Source organism: Herpailurus yagouaroundi, unplaced genomic scaffold (assembly GCF_014898765.1).
Source record: "Herpailurus yagouaroundi ecotype Mexico unplaced genomic scaffold, PumYag 159, whole genome shotgun sequence".
NCBI lineage: Eukaryota > Metazoa > Chordata > Mammalia > Carnivora > Felidae > Herpailurus > Herpailurus yagouaroundi.
Window position 1 is genome coordinate 23546472 of NW_024412400.1, and position 18560 is coordinate 23565031.

Here is an 18560-nt window from a genome sequence, read left to right on the forward strand (position 1 = left end):
CTTCTGACTGTTCATTTTCTAAACAGAGTGGAGAAGGAGAGGGAAGGATCACTGCTGGCTGGGCAGAGCTCAGGAGCAAGCTCACCCTGTGCCTTTCATTCCCTGCAGGGCTTGCTTTCAGAAATCCTCCGAAAGGAAGAGGACCCCAAGACTGCATCCCAGTCTTTGCTGGTAAACCTTCGGGCTATGCAGAATTTCTTGCAGTTACCAGAAGCTGAAAGAGATCGAATTTACCAGGATGAAAGGGAAAGGAGCTTGAATGCTGCCTCGGCTATGGGTCCAGCCCCCCTGATAAGCACACCGCCCAGCCGCCCTCCCCAGGTGAAGTCTCCTGTGCTCTTTGCCCTTCTTCTTTTTCTTCTTCCTTCTCCTCCTCCTCCTCCTCCTCCTCCTCCTCCTCCTCCTCCTCCTTCCTCCTCCTCCTTCTCTTTTTCCTCTTCTTTTTAATGTCTGAGGAAGAATCTCAACAAGAAATTGGAAAGATAGATGAATAGATACCAATTTTTCTAAAAATAATAATTCATAGAGTTGCTTGAGGAGAATTTGGTCCCAAATCAGTGATTCTGATATAAAAACAATAAGCTACTAATTAGAGGAAAGAAAATTGCTTTCTGTTGCTTCCTTTTGGGGGTTCTTGGGGGGTGAAAAGTAGTCTTTAAATGGGATGTTTGTCTCTACTACTATTATTAAGTAAAGAAATATTTTAAGCTCAATACGAGAAAAAGTAATAGTCCATTTTATCCCTCTGAGTTTTAGAACTGCCGTTTGAATAGTGAATAAATAAAAATAAATAAATAATTCCATTTGTATTTATGCTTTCCAATACGAACTGCAGCTGGTACCAATTACACATCATCTTGTTCGTAATCTTTCATAATTAAGTTTAATACAATCCTTGAAGGCAGCTTTAAATGGTGCTGATAAGGAACGCCATCCATATTCCCAGAAATGGGCACATTCTCTGTTTTTCTAAATTTTTGCACTTTTAGAAAAGACAAAAGTCACCATGCACTTGGAAGTAGGGACCTGTATAGGGGCCTGACTTTGTGTACATGTATCTATATTTATAGTTTTTAAATAGAGTTTTAAAGATAACCTTGTAATTATTATGAGAATTAAAGTTAAGTTGATTTGCAATACAAACTCGTAGATAAAAGTTTGAAATGGATTAGACTTCAAATCAATAGGCAAGTATATTTTTTACACATTTAATTTATAGCATGTGCAACTCTTAAAAATAAGGTCAGCTAAAGCTGGATCAAAACTGAATATGGGAGGCACCTGGGTGGCTCAGTCGGTTAAACGTCCGACTTCAGCTCAGGTCACAATCTCACAGTTTGTGAGTTCGAGCCCCGCGTCGAGCCCTGTGCTGACAGCTCAGAGCCTGGAGCCTGCTTCGGATTCTGTGTCTCCCTCTCTCTCTGACCCTCCCCCCTCACACTCTGTCTCTGTCTGTCTCTCAAGAATAAATAAACATTAAAAAAAATTTTAAAAACTGAATATGGAACATAAAATATTCATATAAGGTCATCATGAAATTGTATTTTGATGTTAATTTCTTTCCATCAATAGTAAAAAAAAAAAAATTCCCACCTTTCCAAGTATGGAAATATAGAAAAAGCTCATTCAACACTAAAAATGAAATTGCCACAGATAATAACTTCATCAGTAAAGAATAGACATAATATTCAGCCACTTGTTGAGGTCCTTAAGCTGTACGTTGTAATGTTCTGAAATGAATCTTTTGTGGAAACATCCAGAGTTCGTTTTCTCCATTTTATGTAATAAAAATCATTCGGTCTTGATGTCTATAGGCACAGAGTGTAAGGAAGTCATTGCTGTAATTGTGAATAAGAAAGTCATGGGTCTCTAGCAGAGAATAATGATATTTATCTGCATGTATACATATCTACCTGTCTACACATACAGTTACTGAATTTGATCTGTAAAGCCTTCCTTAAAATATTTTTTAAGAAAAAAAATGCAGAATTCTTTATGTATATATGTGTATACATACATATATATGTATATATGTGTATACATACATATATATGTATATGTGTGTGTGTGTATATATATATATGTGTGTGTGTGTGTGGTTTTTAGAGAGTGATTAAACAAAAAAATAATGTACTTTGGACTTGGTTTAACACTTAGTTTGTGGTGTTTAGAGTTAATGCACCATCGTTAGTTAACTTTGCTTCTATAATCGTCACAGAAGGCCTCTGGGCAAAGAGTTATTTTACTTATCACTTAATCTGCAATACTAACAAAAGAGTTGCTTACTTAAGATCAGTATGAACTTCAGCATTAAGCTGTTTCTTTTTTCTTTTTTTTTAATCTAAATATTTGACTTAGTAGTTCCTTAAGACAGTTTTGTTTTCTAATATTTCTGTGATTTTAATGCTTTTGTTTTTTCTAATGTGATTCTGCTATCCTTATTCATCAAGTTTTTCCTTTAGCCACATTTACATTAATTCTTAAGTGGTATTTCTTTTCATATACCATTAAGATACTCTTGGGTAGCTTTCTTATATATACACGTCTAAAGACTATGTCTGCTGGTAAGTTGGGAAGAAAATATAATTTATTTTGGCCTGCATTATTGATTAACTAGTTGAGCCACCCTTAGCTTTATTTGTTTGTTCTCAAAAGGGGTTGAGACCAAGCCCATAGCGGGGATACCCAGCCAACGATGAACGTGTATGTAAAGTATGTAGATACCACAGACTCTTAGTGAAACTCTTTCAAAGGAAAACAGTTTCTGTTAATGCAGAATTACTAGCCCTCTAACCAAATTCCGAAATGATTATCAGATGTGTGTAATTTTAGTTCACTGCTATAATATACATCTTCAAGTATCTTAACTTGCCTAAGAATCCCTTTGCATGACTTAATATTATTTTAATAGAGCTCATAACCACTTTGTCCACCTTTTACCCTTTAACGATGACTTTCTGAATTAAATTTTAAGAACTCTTAAATGTATTAAAAGTATTATCAATGTGAAATGAGTACTTAAGATTTGGAAAAATGTGTTCTCCAGCGGCAGAGTTAGTATAGTTTTGCAACAGTTGAAATGGAACCAATACACCATACTTAAGGTTTTAATATGTTTATTACAAGTGATTGAAATGGAAGGGGAAAAAAGGACAAAACCACAGATACAGAAACAAACTGCAGAATTTTATCTTTTTTAATTTTATATTTTTGACAAAGAGGAGTCTATCATCCCATTTCATTTCACCGTACAGGAAGAGATTCAAAACATATTTTGAGACAAGTCTTTGGCTTGGTTTGGAGCCGAACCCTGATTTCTTTCTAAAGTACTGCTTTTCAAAGGCAGAGGTCTCTTATGGCTCACAGGAGACCAGACTACCTTTAGTCCTGAGAGAGCTGGATTCTCTTCCAGCTCCTTCCCTGTAGAGTTGAGGTCATACAGAAGATGATTGATGTTATATTTTTAAGAGAGAGAGAGAGAGCACGCAAGTAGGGGAGGGGAAGAGAGAGAGGGAGATACAGAATCTGAAGCAAGCTCCAAGGCTCTGAGCTATCAGCCCAGAGCCAGACACGGGGCTCAAACCCATGAACCGTGAGATCATGACCTAAGCCAAAGTCGGACACTTAACTGTCTAAGCCACCGTGGTGCCCCCATACAGAGGATGATTGAGATATCTTCCCAAGGTCATACCAGACTAAGGACCTAAACTATTGAGTAACTTGGATTCTAAATTATCTTTAAGAAGGTTCTTCCCTGGTTTTAGTCAGGCCCCAAGTTTTATTCCAAGGAGTACTTCCCTGGGAAAATCTAGGCCAACCTCAGATATCACCAGAGCTCTTGGCTGGCTGCTGCCTAGGTGAGATGCTCCTGGTGCAGACCTGTCCCTTGTGCCTCAGTAGGGGCAACTGTGCCATGGGCTCTGTCCTCTGTCGGCGGCAGTTGGCTCTGGGCCCAACCTACTTGCTGAAAGCCTGTTTTCATAACTTACGTTTTCCAATTAAAGAAATAAGAGTACTTTGTACTTGATAATGGTTTCATAGTTCTCTAGCACCCTGATGCACGTTAGTTCATTGAATCCTCATTCCAACCTTTTGGTAGGAGAAAGAGGAAAAAAAAACAAAGTTAAGACTTTGTCAATTTTCATGACCCCTATTAAGTCTCTTGCTCTTTCTCCACACCTCAGGCCACCTCTTCAAAACGCAAACATTTTAGGAAGGGGAAAATGAAACGTGAGGACTTTTTCTGTTTGTCATAGAGGATGGGAAGTTTTATTTTTAGATTAGGAAGAGGAACACATGTGAGAACATTCTCCTGATACAATATGTTAAATGTTTGGCAAATGCTCTGCTTTTGAAGAGTTCAGACAGCTAGGCATTTCTGAAATTTTGGAGAGAGTAGCCCTTTCCAAACTTTGTTCGTATGAAAATGTCTGGGGGAACCCAAACCCTCCAAAGCTCCCTGGTCTTAAAGTTTCTTTTCTGATTATGGTTAGCAAATTTAACAAATGAGTTTATAAGAGGACTTTGATTAATAATAAGTAGTGATTATTTTCTGGGACTTGTCTGTTCCATGGAACAGATCAGTTTTAAGTTGATGATTTCTGTTTAGGTGTGTGCTTATTTGATTTTATTTGTGTGTTTCAATATGTGTGGCTTTTAGAGTTAGCAATTTCTGTTTCCATAAGGACTATTTGAAAGCCTCTAATTACCAAGTTATAACTTATACATGAATTACACGATTATTTTTCTTATATTTTTACATCTCTTTATGTAATTCTTTAGTTTCTCCTGAAGAAAAATGGGATATTTTATAACGGCATTAGAAAATGTCGTAAGTTCCTATTAGCAATGTATAATTTACATAGTGGCTACACCCTTCCGTCTCTTTACAGCAAAGTCTTCTATTATGTAATGAAACATGGCTTCAGCCATGGGCACTCAGTTAACATTGGATAAAAGTTTTGTTATGAATCACGTGGGCAGCATGATTTTAAGATCTTATATGCTTATAAGATGCTTCCCATTAACAGTCATCTTTTAAAATAACTAGAGGACTTTATAACGTCCGGATTAGGAAAATAATTAATATTGTTCCTAAAAAGAACAGAAAGAAAAGTAGCATGAAAAGATAGGACCATGATATTCAAGACGGTGTTAATATATAAAAATTTAAGAATGGGGACCATTTTCTGTCACTGGTAAAAGTACTTCAAAACAGCACATTCCTTATATAACAATTCCAAGAAAACATCTGTAGTTTATATACCTTGACAAATAAATTCAGGTTGGATTACTCCGGGTAATAACTAAAGCAGATAAAGCCGTTAGCTAAAAATTAGACATTAATGAGCCTGACTCAGCAAAAGGCCACCAAAAAGCAGGTCCAGCATATCTTTAAAAAGTAAGAGTTTTTCCAAATAAAGAACTCTTGTATAACATCATGACCTCAGTATAGTGCAGTGGTTTCTAAAATAAGCATTAGCATTAGACAGACTTGAGTTTAGAGCTCATGTTGCCTTATGAATAAATCACTTCTTTGTTTTAGGAGAGTTTTCTCAATTTTCAACTGGGGCAATAATAGTACGTACTCGGGCCTGTTGTGCAGGTTAGAGCTAATGTACCTGAACGTGATGCCTAGCATATTAGAAACAACTAATAACTGCCAGCCTTTGTTATTACCATAGTTACTGTTAAAACTACGACCAACTTTAATTGTGTGTGTGTGTGCGTGTGTGTGTGTGCGCGCGCACACGTGTGCACTAGGTGCTTGCAGGCAGTCCCTCCTCCATCAACGAATCGTACATACACTGATCAGGACCACAGTAGAGTTCGTTTTGAGTAGTATGTATGAGGTAGGTGGCATGTATATAGTACCCAGAGTTCGTTTGCCCGCAGGATTCGATGCATTCAGCGATCCATGGAGAAACAAAATAGAGTTTTCCTGGAAAACTTGCGTTCTCCTGCACAGATTTTAGTGAAATATAAAGCAGACCCCCGTGCTTGCACCCTGAGCTCACTTGGGAGGGTATAATCGTAGAAGCTCCGATTCTCAACTGCTTCCCCGGCGCCGCGGTAATGAGGGAGTAGCACACCCTACCTTGATAAAAGCTATTCGGAAAGCAACTGCATTTATTTTACCTCCTGTGCTATTTGCGGAGAAGAGCTGAAGAGTAGTTTGTTTTGCCTGGAATGAACTACTTTATGAATTTTAATGCGTGATATAATATTAAAAGCTAAACCAGGATTAACGAAGATTTTTTTTTGTACTAAGCTAAAATAGTACTTAGTAGAGTGAGGTAGAAAAGATTTTCGTTTCCATTTTTACCTGGGGAAAAATTCAGCTTTCATATTTTTGAAAAGCTGTCCAAGTCAGTTCCCCTTAAGCAATAGCTTGTGCTTAGGAAAAAATGTGATTCCAGAATTCTAATAGCTTATCTATGGTAAGATACATATCTGAGCCAACAAGATGATAAAGAAAAGCTTTTCTAAATATTTTTTTAAATGAGTGATAGAGTTTCTTTATATTTTAAAAAAAATTGTTGCTCTAATTGTTTTTTTTTTTCAGTTTTAAGGGTTTCGTCTGTACGCCTTTTCCACTTTTGATTGTGTTGCCTACTAGGAAGCAGTTACTTGATTTTTTTTTTTAATGATTTGAAATTCTTGCTTTTTGGTTCCAGTTGAAATTGCTTTTTTAAAAAAAATTAAACAGAAGAAATTTTTAGAAACCAGATCACAGGGTTGAAACAAATGATTATAGCCCACCTCAAAGATAAATTCTTAAACATAGTTTTTACAAAAGAATGACAATTATTTTAAAAACAAACTGAAACAAGTTTCCAAAGCCTGCTTCCTTAACTATTGCTAAGCAGATTGCTACCAAGGAACTTTCTTCCAATGTACTGGACTTCATGCCCCCATTTCCATAACATTCAATTTTCAAAGCGATTGAAATGGCTTTTCTTTTCTCTTTCATTTAAGCAGTGAGAAAAATAGGTATTAAAAGAGACCCCATGGGGTGATCAAATCTATCCTTCTGCCTCAAAGCAAGACCACCCCAGAGCAAAGTTGCGAATCTCACCAAAGCAACTTTGTACGCAATTTATGGTAATGCTTTAACTCTTCTGGCTCCTAAAGTGGTATTTAGCAGATTATTGCTTCAAAGCCCCGTGTATGTTCTTAGTGGCCTCCAGTCGTTAATATACCTCCAAGAGTGCCCTTGCATTCTGGAGCCATAGAGCTGGAAGGGGCATTCTGGAAATCACGCTTCCACGCTTGCCATTCCCATCTCCAGCTTGTAGGTTAGTCGTGGCAAATGAGGTCTAACCAGTTGGTGACTTACCCTGCCTTACTCTCTGTGTCCTCACTTGGGCCTGTGGCCCACCCATTTCACAGCATCATCCTTTCAGTGCCTAGAAGGGTGGTGTCCAAGTGGAAGAATCTCGCTGCCTCCTCAAGTTAAGCAAGTTAAGGGTGTTATTTTGCTAACTGGCTAGAAGTTAGGAGGCATGTTTTAAAGACTTCTATTTCCTCTCAAGTGCAGAGGATTGAATTGCTTTAGGATAACCTCTGCATATCTTTTGATAACCAAATATTAACGGCGATTCTGAAAGATTTGCAGCGTGATTAAAAGGATGTATCATTTCGTGACCAAAAAAAAAAAAAAAATCATTCATTCTGGAATGGACTTCATTTTCTGTTGCTCATTGTATATGTGAGGAATTGTCCAAGATGATAACGGAAACCTGAGCTCTGGAAGGGATCCTAAGAAATGTGGCCCTTAGTGAGTCATTTTGCTGGGAGAAGCAGGGTCCTGCATCTGTGGTGACTTCATTTACATTTTCCCCAATTTCCTGGTAAAAAAGCAACGACATCGTTTATATGTAAAAATTTCCAGGCTGATTCACATGACTGCATAATAAAAATTAAATTAGGAGTTTTAAAAATTAATAATAGTTATCAATAAATTTTGAGGTTGAGATTTTATTTTTACCCCCAAATTTTGTGTCATTTTCCTGCTGATACCTGCTTATTGTTATTACCAAAGGCATTGATGCTAATTTTTCACTCAAGATTATTCATTTTGAATGTATTTATAAAGTCACCAATTCTATAATATGTGTAACTTGTAGTAATGTTCTGTTAAATATTGTGAAACATTTTCTTATTGTCTGGTTCCACAAGTCAAAAGGAAATAGTTACATACTGGGGTGCCAGGAGAAGGATGAAATAATTATGCAGAACAGCTCGGACACGCACGTGTAAAATGCAACCAGCCTTTATGATAATTAAACAAGGCACTCTACCTGTTTCATGGATGGATAGAAGATTTAAATATGCAGCTTTGCAAATGGCTTTGTTATGGAAGATTTTAAAAATGAAACATAAGAGGAACAGGCATTGAAAAAAAGAGTCTAAAATTAAAAAGGCCATAGTATGTGATAGCTATTAGTGATGCAATTGTCTATTAGGCACCGGGCACCCAGTGAAGGTACAGCACTGGGCATTATGATTTTAACTGTGAATTTCCTTTGTTAGAATTGCAATGGACAGTAATTGGGAAACAATTAGTTTAGGGTTTTCAAGTCTTTGAAACTATTCTGTTTTCCAGAAAACTTACTTTATGATGCTCTAATTCCTGTTTGTCAGCTGGCAATTGCTGTCTTATTACCGATGCAATCACCTGTGACAATGTGACTTTCTTAACTTAAGCAATCTGATCTCGGGGTAATAACTAATGTTGAATGACTGCACTGTTGATCACCTTGATCGTAAAAGGAACAACAGTGTCCAGTTTGGATGCCGAGCCTGAAAAGCTTCAAAACAATTTGGCCAATGAAAAATGACAGTCATGTTGAAAATGTTTTGTAGGTGAAAACAGCTACGATTGCCACTGAGAGGAATGGGAAACCAGAGAACAATACCATGAACATTAATGCTTCCATTTATGATGAGATTCAGCAGGAAATGAAGCGCGCTAAAGTGTCCCAAGCACTGTTTGCAAAGGTTGCCGCAACCAAAAGCCAGGTAAGAGCCTCTGTTAGGCACTGAGAATGTCGATCCGCGATGCCTGTGAAAATTTCTTTCAGAGGGGTGTCTGTTTTCAGTATTGACCCTACTGAATTGACCCTATCGCAGTACTGACCCTATTGCATCCGTGAGAGGTCAGAGTCTCCAGGATTATTGACAGAGCTCTGTGATGAAAAAAATATGTTGTTCAGACTCAGGCAGTAGATAAGTGGTTCTGTTTCCTCCCAACACCTACTCTCCAGACCAAGGATTTCTCGGTAACTTTCTGGGGTCAGTTAATAGTTGTTTTCAGAAGGATATTGTAATGTAGAGGCAATTTCTCAATGTGGTCTATTGTACTGGTGCAAGTAACTTGAATTACTATTGTTTCGTTATTACTTAGATGACCTTGATCTCCATCCTAAGATACTGCAAACATAATAGTTTCTTCTGTTCCAACTCAGCCATCTGCATCTATTAGGTGCACTCACTAAAACAAACTAGCTCGCCCACCAAACAAAACTTTGCACATTAATGACCCTCATTTTTCCATAGATACATGATATGTAAGACGTACAGACTGAATTGCAACTAGAAACACTGTCCAAGTCTGGTAAATTAGAAATGAATAGAAATGAATTGGAAAAGTTACAAGTCCCCACTAAACAAGATGAATACGTAACAAAGGACAGAAAATGCAGTCCTTTATCAGTATAATTTTCATATATTGATAATTTGTGCCCATCAAAAGCAGGGTCATCCATAGGAACAAACTTATAATTACTTCTAAACCTTTGTTCAAAGCCACAAATACTTTTTAAAGGACCAAAAGAATACTGAACTGTCTTCTCCTTTACAAAATATTTGGTAACAAGATCAAGGTGGGGATTTAGAAGCAGTCAAGGGCTCAGGTGAGATTTTAACAACTTGCAATTTTAGACAGACACGTTTTCCCTATCATTAGTGAACTCTCCTTTGTAAAACGGCCTTCTTTGCTGCTGTCAACTTCTGATAAAAAATATACAATTCTGAGAGTACTTACACTGGATTGACTATACCATGCTTTTTTTTTTTTTTTTTTTTTTTTAGCTCTTCCTAAAATTTTTCTCTATCAGCATTAATCGTGGTACTTGATAGGAGTTTTGCTTTAGAAAAGGTTGTTCTTATTTAAGTTATAGACTGGTTGAAATACTTAAGGGATATCTTGGAAATGTTATATAAAAATGATTAAACTCAAGCTGTGGACTGTAAAAATTATAGCTTTATAGGCCACATGCCTGCCTACCCTTCAATCACTGTCAAAGTGATAATTTCTACAATAATATGTTTCTTTTATTGTGAGATTCTAAACATCAAGTGCTGTTTAAACATTAAACTGAATTGTTTATGTTAGTGCTGTACTCAGCGTGTCATACATCAGGCCACCGTAATCTCTCATGGAATGTAAAATTCTGTCATGAATCATGGCTTGTATATCGGAAATTACTGTAATTTTGATTGGAAATTACAGGGCTCTTGAAATGTTTCTAATTATGATAGAATGTTAGAGCCGCTTCAAACCTGTGTGCTTCTTCAGATGTCTTCATTTACATGCCAAGACTATGCATTAAGGAGAAATGTCCTGTTCTCCCTTTACCCCTTACCCACCCACCCTGCACGTTCTTGTTTGGGCTATTTAGTCTAATTATGATGAGGGTCTCCTATTCAGACGTATATTATCTTGCCTTTCTTTCTGATCCTACATCTTTTCTGACCTGTCCAATTAAATTAGCAAGAACAACAGACTGGATCCCTATAGAGCCCCTTTCTCCACTCCCCAAAATAGATAAACAGAGAAACTAGGTGTGTATTATTGTAATATATGGGGTCAGCCTTAAAACATACAAAATACTAAAACTTTTTGATAACTGTCGTTTCCTTGCTTGTCATCTGTCCTCGAATTCAGTGGCATTTCCTCCCTTCCCATTTCCTTTCCGAAACGCAGAGCTCCTTTAGGGTTGGCAGTCCCTTTGCTACCTTCATCCTTTCTTTCTCTTAAATGATGTCTCCACATCTGCCCAACTGGGCTGAGTTACTGATGTGGGAACTCTTTAGACAGTGGCGGCAGTTGGTTGGTCACGTCATGTGAGTGCTGTTCTGGTGAGTTTTTTAAACATCCCAGCTCTCTGCCCCTGTCCTAAGAAGCTCCTCGTGAGTCTCCTTCAGCAAGTGCCGATTGACAGCTTCTGGGCCTCTGCCAGGACGGTGTGTTTCCCAGAACCCCTTAACCTGATCCCCTCATTACTGAAGAAGGAAGAATCCAGGGAGCCGGTTGTTGGCTGTGGGGTCCAGCATAGTGTTAACTTTCAATCTCTCGGATAGTTATTCTTCCTAACTTCTACTCTCCTCTAACTTCCCAACAGAGGATTTTTGTAGTTTTCTCTTTGTTGGTCAGTTTAGGTGTTAGCACTGCCCTCATTATGAAACTATGTAGAAAGATTTGCGATTCCTTAAAAATAAGCAGTCCAAAAACTGTGTGTATATACCACTTGGAAAAGTGTGACTTAACAAGGGAAGTAGTCACTATTTAAGTTCTGTTCTGCCATGATTTTTGTGAAGGAAATGGAAAAGCCAGCAAATAACCCCGCCCCCCCCCCGCTGAAATCTTCAAACTAGATTGACCTTCTCGTGGTCAAAATTTTAACTTCTAAAAGAGCGATTTACTTCTTGGATGTATGTGTCAAGGCTTGTCAGAGTGTGGCAGAGGTCCCTGAAAATGACGTGTGTGTAAAAAGGGAAGAACAGAAGTCTTTTATCTCAGCCCGTCTCACTCCATCTGCTTCTGGTTCTCTGGGCTAGCTTACCTTCCAGCACCGTCTTTGTACTTAGACTCCACTGTGCGTTACGAATGACCTACATTTAATTCTCAGAGTAACCTTTTGAGCTGGGCTTGTTTTCCTCATTTTATACGCGAGAGTCACCGGACTCATAAATAGTAGAGCCAATCCTAATTTCTTGATTCTCTGCATCTGGCCTCCTATTTTAGAATTTCCTTGGGGTTCTAGGTAGCCTTAGTCCTGAAGTGATACCCTGCTCCAGGAAAGAGGAATTAGGGGTGTTGGACTAATTTGATCGAGGGAACAGTGAGAACTTTCCTTTCTTCATTGACGTTTCCATGGAATACGGGTTCTTACCAGAATAGGGTCCTTGGAATCCAGGCTTTTTCATGTCCCATTGTGCTAGGGGGAGATCCATGGGGGGGGGGGGGGCAATCCCCAAAGTAGGCTATGGTCCTGTCTGTATCACTGGTGTTATAATATTGAAAAATTATTTAACCTTTTTGAGCCCAAGATTCTTTTAACATGGGAGAAGGTCACACGCTACAATAGATGCAGAAGAGCTTCTAAATTATACAGCACTCTGAACAAATGGATAATGTCTTATAATGTGCTACCCAAGGGGCTCAGACCTCTACACAGAGTGACTTCTTGTTATCTGTGTATGTATCTGAAATACTTTCCATTTTAAACTAAAAGGTAAAGCTTTAGGTAGCTGGGAGGCAGTGTAATTATTTGAAAGTTTCCACGGTCCCAGAATGTTACGAAACCACACGTATCACAGTTGGGCTATGTACTGACTAATGCACAAAGTATTTTCAGTAAAAGAAACCAACTCTGTGGATTCCACCATTTCACATGTATTACATGATCTCTTCTTTTCGATGAGTAATAGAAATGGGATTGTTTTTAACTCTAATAGAAATGTCTGAATAAAATATGCAAGTAAAAACTGAAGGTAGGCTACTTTCTGTGCTTGGGTAGGAAAGCAGGCTAATGCAAACTTTAAAAAGATGATATGCTTTAAACATAATGTGAATAGCTCCAAATGAATACACTTTATATTCTGGGTATTCGAATAAGCAGCAGTTTTTCCAAGTGAATCATATTGGAATTTTATCAAACATTTAGTCTGATAACATTCAAATAATTATGAGAGCAGAATTTGCTAATTTTACTGTTTAAAAAAAAATAGTTGATTTGGGTAATAACCATTACGGTAGCAAGGTTCAGTTACTGTTCATTGGTTATAGTGTTTTCATATGGGAGATGGAAATGGAATTTTTTCCTTAATGGTGGCAGATGTTGGAATCTAATTTTATTCCACAGCAAACCCCCTGAGAGCTCTGAGACTTAAGGTGTATGTCCAGCAAGGGGACATTAGCGGCACCATAGGCCTTGCCTTGTACATCGAATTGTTACATTGATTTTCGTGTCTGCAGAGGTGGGGCTTCCAGATACAGTAATACAGGAGTACAGGGCTTTTATGGGCCGGCGCTGCATCGCCACTTTTGTTTAGAAAATGATTTCTCTCCGGTGCTTTATTGAACAGGGTATTTCTTTTAGGTAGAGCGACGGGATGATGAAAATTCTATCTGACTGAACATGACTGAGTATAATTTTTGGCACTCCCTACCCACCAGTCCCGTACAGTTACAGGACTCTTTGCCTGCTACTGATAACAGCTAGTTGATAGGTATGGTTTTAGTGCTCAAAGAAGAAAAAAAGGAAAAAAGTGGTTCTTTGCTTCTGCAAAAGACAGCACGACCAGTGGAAGAGACCAAATAATTTAAAGCCTTTTGCTTTCTTCCATTCACTTTTCCGACACTTTTGTCACCGAGGTTCAAAGCCTTTAGTGAGGGGAGCGAAGGGAGGGGGGAGTGGAAGAAAGAAGGAAGCTTTCGTGCATCTTTGTGGCCTTTGGGTTTGAAATTCTTAGATGGTGATTAGAATGTCTTAGATACAAGTACGAAGACATACCACGGATCAGTGGGGCTAGAAATGGGGCAAAAAAATGTAATTTTCATTGCCAGGGATAGGAATGCATAGTGACAAAATCCGGGGGGAAAAAAACCACAGAACCATGATTGCATACTGTATTCCAGCATGTTAGTGAAGGCATCTTTTATTTTGTCAGAATTAAATTATACTTCACGGAAACTATACTTTGAAGCTCAGTGCTGATTCATTCTTTTGGAATGTTCATGCAACAGACTTTGCTGCAACACGATTTCACCTGTGTAGCCTCTTATTTAAGACACAAAGGAGGCCCCTGCAGATCTGAGAGTCACGGTTTCTGTTATTTCTGGTGCCACATCCTTTTCTGGGAGTCTGTGGGATGATCTTTACATATTGTCCTCATAGCCCCTCCTCTCAGGCAAATCAAGTTTTCTTCAGCCAAGGTCTGAGGAGAGAACTGCCTCTTTACACACTCTCCATCTAGTGCTTTCTATTTTATTTTATTTTTTAATTTTTTTTTTTTTTTTTTTTTTTTTTTTTTTTTACTGGGTAGAGGTGATCCTGGGAGATAGGGCTCAAATTTCCCTGAATCAGCATCCCTGGTAGAGAAAGGGTCAGAGAAGTACTTTGAGGAGAGAGCAAGGAGAGAAGCAAGACCACCCCGAGTGTAGCCACTTCAGCAACCTGCCCATGTGCCCATTAACACCCATGCGGGAGGCCCCCCGTACTGCATTCTTGAATGACAAGGATGTGGTGTTCCATCTGTCTCCCATTTAAGGTGTTCTGTGTTGATAACCACCTAAAAACCTCTCATGTCTGAATACCGGGAATCCATATTGGATTTAGTTTTCTAAAATGTAGGCCTGTTATATTTCTAGTTGGTTGCTAAACAGGACTATTGAAATCAACGGTTTTGTTTTTATTTTTTTAACTTAGTTATAAAAAGCCCATCTAATCTGTTTTAATGAGCAAAATATTTCGACACTTATCAACAAAAGATATTCGAGTGGCCAAAAGGAAAATAAAAAGGCTATCACATCATTCGCCATCAGAAAAATGTTAATTAAAGCCAAAAATATACACCATATCAAATTCACTACAATAACTAAAAGTGAAAAGACCAAGTGTTAGTGATGGTGTGGAACATCTGAGAAACTCATACATTGCGGACCACGGGAATGTAAATGGTACAACCGCTCTGGAAAAGCTAGCAGTTTCTTATACAGTTAAACGTACAGTAGTAACATGTGATTCAGTCATTCCACATATATGTATTTTCCAAGTGTACCAGTTATCAGCTTATTGACTCTCAGTTCCATATCTACATTTCATTGCCTGCTATATGATAATGGAACTGAATCCTATAAATAGTTCTCTTTTGCCAGATGGTACAATGGTAAGCTTTAGAAAGAAAGAAAGGCTTTCTCTTTCTGGTTCTGGTGGCCATCTCCCATCAGGCTCTTCAGTGCACACAGTTTTTTCTTGTAGTACCCAGTGGTCAAAGCATATGACCACTGGGTACTGCAAGAAATCAACGGTTTGAAATACACAAATAGTGACATGCTCCAACAGTTTAAAGGGTACATGATTGTATGTTTCACGATGCTTTTTGTTTCCTTTGTTTTAATTTTTTTAAATGTTTATTTTTGAGAGAGACAGAGACAGAATGTGAGTGGGTAAGGAGCGAGTGAGAGGGAGACACAGAATCCGAAGCAGGCTCCAGGCTCCGAGCTGTCAGCACAGAGCCCGTCGCGGGGCTCGAACTCACGGAGCCACGAGATCATGACCTGAGCTAAAGTCGGACGCTCAACTGACTGAGCCACCCAGGCACCCCTGTCCCACAGTGTTTTAAGAGCTAGTTAAATTTGTGGATCTGAATATCAGCCTTCCTACAGTATAAAGACAAGCATATGTTTTATAAATCTAGGTTTTATAAATCTAGGATTCGATCGAGGAAACCCAGAATTAAGTAGAACACTTGCTCAATATATTTTTGGCTACAAAATCATGTAAAGGGGTATTTTTCCTTCTAGACACTTGATGCTATCTATTTTAAACAACTTGGACAGATTTTCAGTTGTCTTCCTGCCGCTTTCAAATCATTTAAAATGTTCATTTTGGGGATGCCTGGGTGAAGTTGAGCATCAGTCAGTTAAGGGTCCGACTCTTGATTGTGGCTTAAGTCATGATCTTAGGGTTGTGCGATTGAGCCCCACGTTGGACTCTGTGCTGGGTGTGGGGCCTGCTTAAGATATTCTCGATGTCTCTCTCTCTCTTTCTTCTCCCCCCCCATATGCACTCTGAATAAATTAAGATAGATAAATAAATAAAATGTTGACTCTTTTCCCTTAAATTTAAAATTAATTAACTATAATCATGTAAATACATTTTCCTCATTGACCCATTTAATAAGTTAACCGTTATAAATATAGTCATAAGTCATTAAACCTATTTTCTCCATCTTTCGAAAACGTCGCAAGAAAATTGTAGACAATATTGGAAAGGAATCCATTTGTAGAGACCGGGCCAGCTCTTTAAAGAGGATCACCATATGAGGAAGTCCAAGGAAGGTTACCACAGGAGTGGGTCACTTTAAAGTAGTTCAGCATACACGTTCTAAAGCACAGGTATACCAATTATGTATTTATAGAATCTGTTTTCATTGAGGCCACCTTTTGTCCTTAAATGTTAGTGGAAGTTGAAAAGCGTGGACTGAGTATCTGGGGAAGATCCTTTTTCTGGAAGCTCTTGTATTATACGTTCGGTTTTGACCCTTCAAGAGTGAGTTCTTCAGGACAAGCTCAGGTAGCCACAAAACGGGAGCAGAGAAGAGAGCAAACCAGTGGGGTTTAACTCTTAAAAGCATTTAATCCTCAGGCTGCATGTAATTCTCTGACACTTAGCACATAACTGTAACGCTGATACAATCCTTTCACAGACTACCAAGTTGAAAGACAAAGCGTTTCCTCAGAAGTCTCAACAGTTGTCTTTTATGTTTTGGGTAGTAAAGGTAGGCTTTATTTTAGCTTTATCTTCTTTTTTTCCTCATATGAGAAATGAAAATAAAGGCCCTGTGAAATGAATGAACTATGAAAATGCATTTATGCAAAATGACAATGGAAAAATAGCTCTGGAAGAAACTGCACCATTAAAATTTCACATCAATGAAAGGTGCTAAGAGAAGGATTGAAGAACATAGGTTGGTAATACGAATCTAATATGGATTTTTTTTTCTGTTCTGCCCGAATAATAACTTCAGTACCTTAAAAAGTAACCTTTAAGATTATTCATTTTTAGACGTATAGTTGTTAAGCTTTTACACATGCAATTCTTTTGCATGACAAAACACAACAATGTCATAGACAACTCATGTAAAAATAAATGTATATATTTTAGAGATTAGTAGAAATACAGCCATTCTGTTGTAGTTTGTCACGAAATACCTTGTAAAGATAGAAGTTCCGTCCTCTTTGGGAGTTGCCATGTTGTTAAATTGATGAAGTGGTCTTTTTTCTAAGTCTTAATCTACGTCCGTTGTATGTTAATAGAGAATCTATTCTCCTTTGATCGCTTGCTTCAACAACTCCAGTTGCCTTTGTGTATTTTTTTTAACAGTTCCCTTTTCAACCAGTGTGCTTCAGGAATTGGGTTTAAACACACTGTTTCATAAACTGCCAGCCTCCTCGGCCGCCTCAGTGCCTCTGATTCCGTAAATCAGATCATAGGCAGCATGCTGTCATATAATAAGGTGTCTGATCCTTATTACCAGTTTGTTGATGCACAGACTCCTTCAAATTGACCATTGCAACACATGGTTTCCCCTGAAACTAGCTGTGATAATTAGCGTGGTTCTAATGAGACAGAATGTCACTGATCTTGTGCTGAACTGTCGAGTATCGGCGCTACGGATGGGAACTGTCAGAGCCTGCCATCTGTGACAGCGCTTGGCACATTCCAGTGGCAAGGTAGAGCATGCTCAATAGAGTATTTTCAAACAAATGGCCCTTTTCTTGACGAGGGCTCTGTATTCTGCTCAACTGGAAGAGCGTTTGCCCCAACTTTGGCCTACGCGACACCCATTTTGAGATCCAAATGTGAATGAACATGTAAATCTCTGTTCCGTGTGACATAAGAGAGGCATCTTTTGTTTAGCAGGTGAATTTGAAGTGGCATTGCTTCCCGGGATTTTTGACTCTCCTGATTGCCCCATATTGTCAGTTAACAGGAAAGCAGTCATTTAAGATACTTTTCCCAATTTTAAAATTGTCTTGTTTAAAAGAGATTTGTTGGGAGTTGGGATGGCTCTTTGTGACAAAGCAGTCTGATTTGACGGAGAGAAAGGGGAAGGAAAAGAAATAGTTCCGAATGTGTATAGGAATACCCAAGTCGAATAGAAGAATTAAAATGGACAGGACACTTAGATCTGGAGGCTCCAGAGAGAAGTAGAGATTTTTTGCTAGACTAAAAGTCCAGCACTGCTTATCATTCCAAAATATGCTTTGTTGCTTTTTATTTCCTCCTCTCTGGCAGACCACACAGGGCTTGTTCTGAAGAACATTTTCACTAATCTGATCAGGCAGCCAAATACGCCGGGAAAACTGCTTTAATGATCCCACTAATTACCTCAAGTCAATATGAACTGTATTATTAGACTGAGGGAAAATATTCCATTAGGTCTCCCCCTTGGGAGTTTCTCCGCTTTGTGATGTCACTGAAGCCTTCACCCTCTCGCTTGTAATTAATTTTATTTACACACGCAGGCACGCACAAGGTCACACC

The 18560-nt window shown here is 38.4% G+C and overlaps 1 protein-coding gene and 1 long non-coding RNA gene across 10 annotated transcripts in view; one reads left to right on the top strand and one right to left on the bottom strand.

The window, feature by feature from the left end:
• Nucleotides 1-18560, top strand: part of SATB1 (SATB homeobox 1) — a 102157-nt gene that overhangs the window by 60850 nt on the left and 22747 nt on the right. For all 9 annotated transcript variants that reach the window (XM_040480100.1, XM_040480101.1, XM_040480102.1 and 6 more), the window contains 2 exons: nucleotides 109-321; nucleotides 8869-9024. In XM_040480100.1, coding sequence (XP_040336034.1) covers nucleotides 109-321; nucleotides 8869-9024 — 369 coding nt within the window. The remainder of the gene's footprint in view (nucleotides 1-108; nucleotides 322-8868; nucleotides 9025-18560) is intronic.
• LOC121033621 (uncharacterized) lies at nucleotides 383-17830 on the bottom strand. The gene is made up of 3 exons (XR_005792027.1): nucleotides 17820-17830; nucleotides 9415-9420; nucleotides 383-633 (listed from the first exon to the last, which is right to left on the bottom strand). It is a non-coding gene; the product is annotated as an uncharacterized LOC121033621 (long non-coding RNA).